This window comes from Salvelinus fontinalis, chromosome 31 (genome assembly GCF_029448725.1).
Source record: "Salvelinus fontinalis isolate EN_2023a chromosome 31, ASM2944872v1, whole genome shotgun sequence".
Taxonomy (NCBI): domain Eukaryota; kingdom Metazoa; phylum Chordata; class Actinopteri; order Salmoniformes; family Salmonidae; genus Salvelinus; species Salvelinus fontinalis.
Window position 1 is genome coordinate 19,089,925 of NC_074695.1, and position 6,518 is coordinate 19,096,442.

Sequence of the window (6,518 nt, forward strand, 5' to 3'; positions counted from 1 at the left end):
CAGGTGAAGAAGCCGGATGTGGAGGTCCTGGGTTGACGTGTTTACACGTGGTCTGCGGTTGTGAGGCTGGTTGGTGTACTGACAAATTCTCTAAAACGACATTGGAGGCGGCTTATGGTAGAGAAATGAACATTCAATTATCTGGCAACAGCTCTGTTCAACATTCCTGCAGTTAGCATGCCAATTGTACGCTCCCTCAAAACTTGAGACATCTGTGGCATCGTGTTTTGTGACAAAACTGCACATTTTAGAGTGGCGTTTTATTGTCACAAAACAAGGTGCACCTGTGTAATGATCATGCTGTTTAATCAGCTTCTTGATATGCCACACCTGTCAGGTGGATGTATTATCTTGCCAAAAGAGAAATGCTCACTAATGGGGATGTAAACAAATTTGTGGAGAAAATTGCCGAGAAATAAGCATTTTGTGCTTATGGAAAATGTTTAGGATCTTTTATTTCAGCTCCTGAAACATGGAACTTTCCACTAGATGTTGGAACATTTCTGTGTTGACTAGCTTCCATTCAGCCATATGAGCAATAGTGAGGTCAGACACTGATGTTGGGTGATTAGGCCTGGCTCGCAGTCGGCGTTCCCACTGGCTCACAGTCGGCTCGCAGTCAGGGTTCTGTGCAAGCCAGTCAAGTTCTTCCACACCAATCTTGACAACTACTTCTGTATGGATCTCGCTTTGTGCACGGGGGTATTGTCATGCTGAAACAGTTCAGAGCTTTCCCCAAAATGTTGCCACAAAGTTGGAAGTACAGAATTGTCTACAATGTCATTGTACACTGTAGTGTTAAGATTTCCCTTTACAGGAACTAAGAGGCGTAGCCCGAACCATGAACAACAGCCCCAGACCATTATTCCTCCTCCACCAACCCTTACAGTTGGCACTATGTATCAGGACAGGTAGCGTTCTCCTGGCATCCGCTAAACTCAGATTCGTCAGTTGGATTGCCAGACGGAGAAGCATGTTTCATCACTCTTGAGAACGGGTTTCCACTGCCCCAGAGTCTAATGGCAGTGAGCTTTACACCACTCCAGCCAACGTATGGGATTGCACATGGTGATCTTAGGCTTGTGTGCAGCAGCTGCTCTGTAATGGAAACCAATTTCATGAAGCTCCCGATGAACAGTTCTTGTGCTGACATTGCTTCCACAGGCAGTTTGGAAAATCGGTAGTAAGTGTTGCAACCGAGGACAGATGATTTTTACACGCTACGCGCTTTAGAACTCGGTGGTCCTGTTCTGTTAGCTTATGTGGCCTACCACTTCGCGGCTGAGCCGTTGTTGCTCCTAGCCATTTCCACTCCACAATAACAGCACTTACAGTTGACCGTGGCAGATCTAGCAGGGCAGAAATTTGACAAACTGACTTGTTAGAAAGGTTGCATCCTATGATGGTGCCACATTGAAAGTCACTCAGCTCTTCAGTATGGGCCATTCTACTGCCAATGTTTGTCTATGGAGATTGCATGGCTGTGTGCTCAATTTTATACACCTGTCAGCAACGGGGACCAATCCACTCCGATGAAAAGTGAATGATAGGCCTAATCCCTACACTAGGGGTGTAGGCCAAGTTGCCTATCCCTGGTGTAGGGTGTAAACCTATCATCTGAAGTCTGTGGTACAATTGCATCATCTATTGGATACAATGTGCGTATAAAACCTGGATTTAACTTTACATTATAGTAGGCCTATTTTAACAGTTTTAGGCTGACGAGGATGAAATATCAAGTGTATCATAAATTATATTTGTATTTAATACGCATAAATGCATGAATGCTTAATTGAAAATAAATTCAACTAAAGCCAACACAATTCCTAATAGCATATTTAGCTGTGGATATCTCACACAAAAGACAAACCAAGAGATTCATTACAGTAGTAGACTACCAAAATCACCATCTAAATACAATGAAGTGAGTTTTGATGATGATTTGTTATTATAATGTAGCAAGTCCTGCAGCCTAGTCTCCCCTTCAGCCTGTGTAAGGATCAGATGTGTAGATTTATTTTAACATTAAGGTTGTTTAATTTGGTAAAAAATAAAATGTGGTAGTTTGGTCCTATTTTAAAAAATATTTGGGGGAGTCCTGTTTCCATCCTGCACAGTAGAAGGCAGGATGCACATTAAATTCTGCAATCCCCAATATACCACAGAAGAAGAAGAAGAGTGACGCAGCTCATCACACTCTCCAACGAGAGAAGAAATGTCGCAGGACCCGGAACTGTCCGCGGATTGCTCCAGGCAGGTTGGTTTGTTGTTAACAGCTTCTGTTATGATTAAGCAAGCATTTGTCTTGATAAAACGTTCAGAAAATCGACATGGAATTATGATATATTACCCCCAAAAAATCGACCCTGGAAATACTAATTCCATTGGCATTCCGGTTGGTATTCTGAAGCCGCAGTGGCGTGCAGCTAGCCTCAGCTTCACGAGTGCAGCGCTGTCAAAATCAGAAATTATGACAAATACATAAATGTTTACAAGGCAATGTTTTCAAGATATGTATTTTGTTTAGGTCACTGCTGTTGCTGTCTGCTAGACTAGAGAATACACTCAATTGTGTGGCTACAGTGTATGACTAATTGCTGATGACCTCAGCGATGTCTAGTGGTAATTGTGGTATTTCGCAAGTCCTATGGTCTTGTGATGCTCTCCAATACATTTTTTTTTGTACCAGGAATATTTCTGCTGTGTTTTTTAATCCCGACATTTATGTGGTATTCATACACATTTTAGTGGCCAAAATGATGTCTGAAGAAAGTGAGCCCATGAGGCACATTGATCTTGGGTCTCCTTCTCTGGAACAACCAGCAGCTGGTCACTGGTTCCCTGGCCCTCCCCCGCCCGTCTACTCCTGTACTCTGACTCCTGAGCTGGTGGCCAAGGCCCGGGAGGAACTACAGGAGAAGCCAGAGTGGAGGCTGAGAGACGCGCAGGCCCTGAGGGACATGGTGCTGAAGGAGCAGCCTAACCTCCGGACCAGGCTGGACGATGCCTTTCTCCTGCGCTTCCTACGGGCCAGGTAAAGCATGATGCACTACAGTAACTACCCATAATGCTCTCTGTAAAATGATCCAGGAAACTGTCCTTAAGCGTCTCACAGTAGGAGGTCTGATCTAGGATCAGGTCCCCCCTGTCCATATAATCATATTATTATGATTGGAATGGCAAAGCTGATCCTATATCAGCACCTATACTCTAAGACACTTTATGAATAAGGGCCCTGGTGTCATCTTATTGAAGATGGTCTATCTTGAAGCTTACATAATGATGACCTGTCCCGTCTCCTTGTCCATTCACCAGGAAGTTTGACTATGACCGTGCCATGCAGCTGCTCCTCAACTACCACACCAGCCGGCGGGCCTGGCCCGAGGTCTTCCAGGACCTGAAGCCCTCCACAGTCAAACATGTGTTAGACCTGGGCTTCCTGACTGTTCTGCCCCATCCAGACCATAATGGATGCTACATCCTCTGTCTCAGACCTGGTCAGTGTGTTAGCTCACACTATCTACTGTCGTTTTATGTCCTAGAAGGGTTTTATGTTCTAGAAGCGCTCTAACTCATTGTTCATCTTTATTTGGAAATACTTTATATGAACACTGTCTTCTTAGAAGAATATAATAATACATTATATGAACACCCTCTTCATAGAAGAATAGAATACTTTATTAATTCATACAAGACGGGAATTGGTTGTCTGCTTTACCCAAACCTGCATTGTAAGTGCATTTACCTACTATCCCTTATGACCTATGTATAATGCATGACATAGGTGCTAATAGCTGCCCATAAACATCTATAATATTATTATTTTTATCTTGAAAACATTTCCGATAATAGCCTTGATAAAACGGATTCAGATTGTCCTATGCTTGGCCTTTTTCAGAGTTACTAAATATACATTATTTTACAACAGGAAAATGGAAAGCAAATGATTATCCATTTGAGGACAACATCCGGGCCATTTACCTGACTCTGGAGAAGCTGATTCAGCCAGAGGAGACTCAGGTGAATGGGATCGTCATCTTAGCAGACTACACTGGGGTGGGCTTGTCCCAGGCATCCAATCCGGGCCCATTCCTGGCCAAGAAGGTTGTCAGCATCCTTCAGGTAAGCCATCAAAGACCTTGTTATTGTTCTGTTATTTAAGTTTTGATAATGTCACCCATGACAGCATGATCAAAATACACTGATCTATCTAGAATATGTATCTTATCAAATATGTTTTGTTGAAAACATAACACCCTCGATGTGGCTTGTGTCTTCTGTCAATAACAGACATTTTAATGTTGGATTTCAGGATAGCTTCCCAATAAGAATCAAGGCTGTTAACATCATAAATGAGCCCCGGATTTTCAAAGGGATCTTTGCAATAATTAAGCCTTTTCTGAAGGAGAAGATGGCAGAGAGGGTGAGTTTCATTTCTTTGTCTTTTACATAATATGGAGTCTTTCTTCAAATCCTCCTTTTTCTGTACATGGTAACCTGCTAATTTGATCACTGCATTCAGATTACATTTATCTCGTATAACAGTCGTGATATGATTTCAGTGATTTCCAAAGTGTTTTAAAGCCATTATGAATAAACCTAATCAAATGAACATGGGCAGAGGCCCTCTTGAAGTACTGTAGGCTCCTTTGTGATTGTGTGACATCAGCCTAACATAATTCCCTTATTTTTTCATACAGTACGTTCTCCACGGGTCAGACCTGCGCTCTCTGCACCGCAACATTCCTCGATCCGTCCTGCCAGAGGAGTATGGTGGTGAGGCCATACACCTTGACATGTCAGCCTGGTCAAAGACATTACTGGACTCTGAGGAGGAGTTTATAGTGGAGTTCTGCCAGCCAGATCCTCTAGAGGGCGTAGTCCTCCCAGACTCCATGCTGTTTGAAGGGGAGCAGCCTGGTGGTGGTGCCAGGGATGACGACACCTTCAGGGGGCTACGCTCTCAGCTCTACTACTGTTACTGATAATGACCACCACCACCTCTCGCTACTATGAAGACACTAGCCTGGTCCCAGATGTGTTTGTGCTGTCTTGCCAACGCCTATGGTCATTGATGTGACATTGACCATAGTTGGTAAAACAGAAAACTAGATCTGGGACCAGACTGAGGACACCACTGTTTATTTTTCCCACTAATTGTTATTTTGACCAATCACATCAGATATTTTTTTGATCTGATTGTTTTTCACTAATTGGTCTTTTGACCAATCAGAATAAGGCTGCCTGTATAAACGCAGCAACAGTTATTTAGTAGAAATCACTACAGGAAGAGCTAAAGAGATGTCTGGGCCCATATTCAAAAAGTGTCTCAGAGTAGGAGTGCTGATATAGCATCGGTTTTTACCTTTGAGATCAAAATGAATATGGGGCCTACTACACTCCACATGGCCAAGCATAAGGCAGCTTTAGGTTCTGGTAAGGAAGCGTTACAGGAGCTGCTAATTCATTTTTACTTATTTAGTAGTTTGTGCCTCTTGGTTTTAAAACGGCTCTGATTTCCATTGTAAGATTTATTTCCTATAGAGGAAGACGTTCAACTGTGCCCATTTGAAATGCCACTTCCACTTTCTCCTTAATTTCTCAGAATACACGTACTGAGGCTCTTCATCTGCATGGTGATATTCAACACTATGTAGTTACAGAATACACGTACTGAGGCTCTTCATCTGCATGGTGATATTCAACACTATGTAGTTACAGAATACACGTACTGAGGCTCTTCATCTGCATGGTGATATTCAACACTATGTAGTTACAGAATACACCTACTGAGGCTCTTCATCTGCATGGTGATATTCAAACACCATGTAGTTACAGGACACATACTTTGCCTTAATCTATTTTTGATAATGATAGATATGCAAGGGGTTATGAATGGGGTTTAATTTGTATGTAATCATACAAGTATGCCAATTTTATCCAAAGCAACGTACAGTGCAGTGAGTGGATAGCGTACAATTGTAGCATGTATATGTAATTCCTGCAGGAATTGAAACCCATGAACTTGCCGTTGCTGGCGCCACGCTCTTCCTGAACCACTCAAGACCTGTAATGTCTGCGTTACTTAGCGCCGAAGCCTACAGTGTACCTACATGGTAGTGTACCTACACTACCGTTCAAAAGTTTGAGGTCACTTTGAAATGTTTTTGAAAGAAAAACACTTTTTGTCCATTAAAATAATATCAAATTGATCAGAAATACAGTGTAGACAGTGTTGTAAATGACTATTGTAGCTGGCCCATTATCAGCAACCATCACTCCTGTGTTCTAATGGCACGTTGTGTTAGCTAATCCAAGTTTATCATTTTAAAAGGCTAATTGATCTTTAGAAAACCCTTTTGCAATTATGCTAGCACAGCTGAAAACTGTTCTGATTAAAGAAGCAATAAAACTGGCCTGTAGACTGGTTGAGTATCTGGAGCATCAGCATTTGTGGGTTCAATTACAGGCTCAAAATGGCCAGTAACGAAGACTTTATTCTGAAACTCGTCAGTCTA

General features: G+C 42.4%; 1 protein-coding gene across 1 annotated transcript; it reads left to right on the plus strand.

The window, feature by feature from the left end:
* Positions 1 to 2,176: 2,176 nt before the first annotated feature.
* Positions 2,177 to 6,518, plus strand: LOC129829749 (alpha-tocopherol transfer protein-like). The gene is made up of 6 exons (XM_055891641.1): positions 2,177 to 2,257; positions 2,749 to 3,034; positions 3,316 to 3,497; positions 3,929 to 4,122; positions 4,313 to 4,423; positions 4,701 to 6,518. Exons 2-6 carry the CDS (start codon positions 2,757 to 2,759, stop codon positions 4,983 to 4,985), a joined length of 1,050 nt encoding a protein of 349 aa, XP_055747616.1. The 5' UTR covers positions 2,177 to 2,257; positions 2,749 to 2,756; the 3' UTR covers positions 4,986 to 6,518.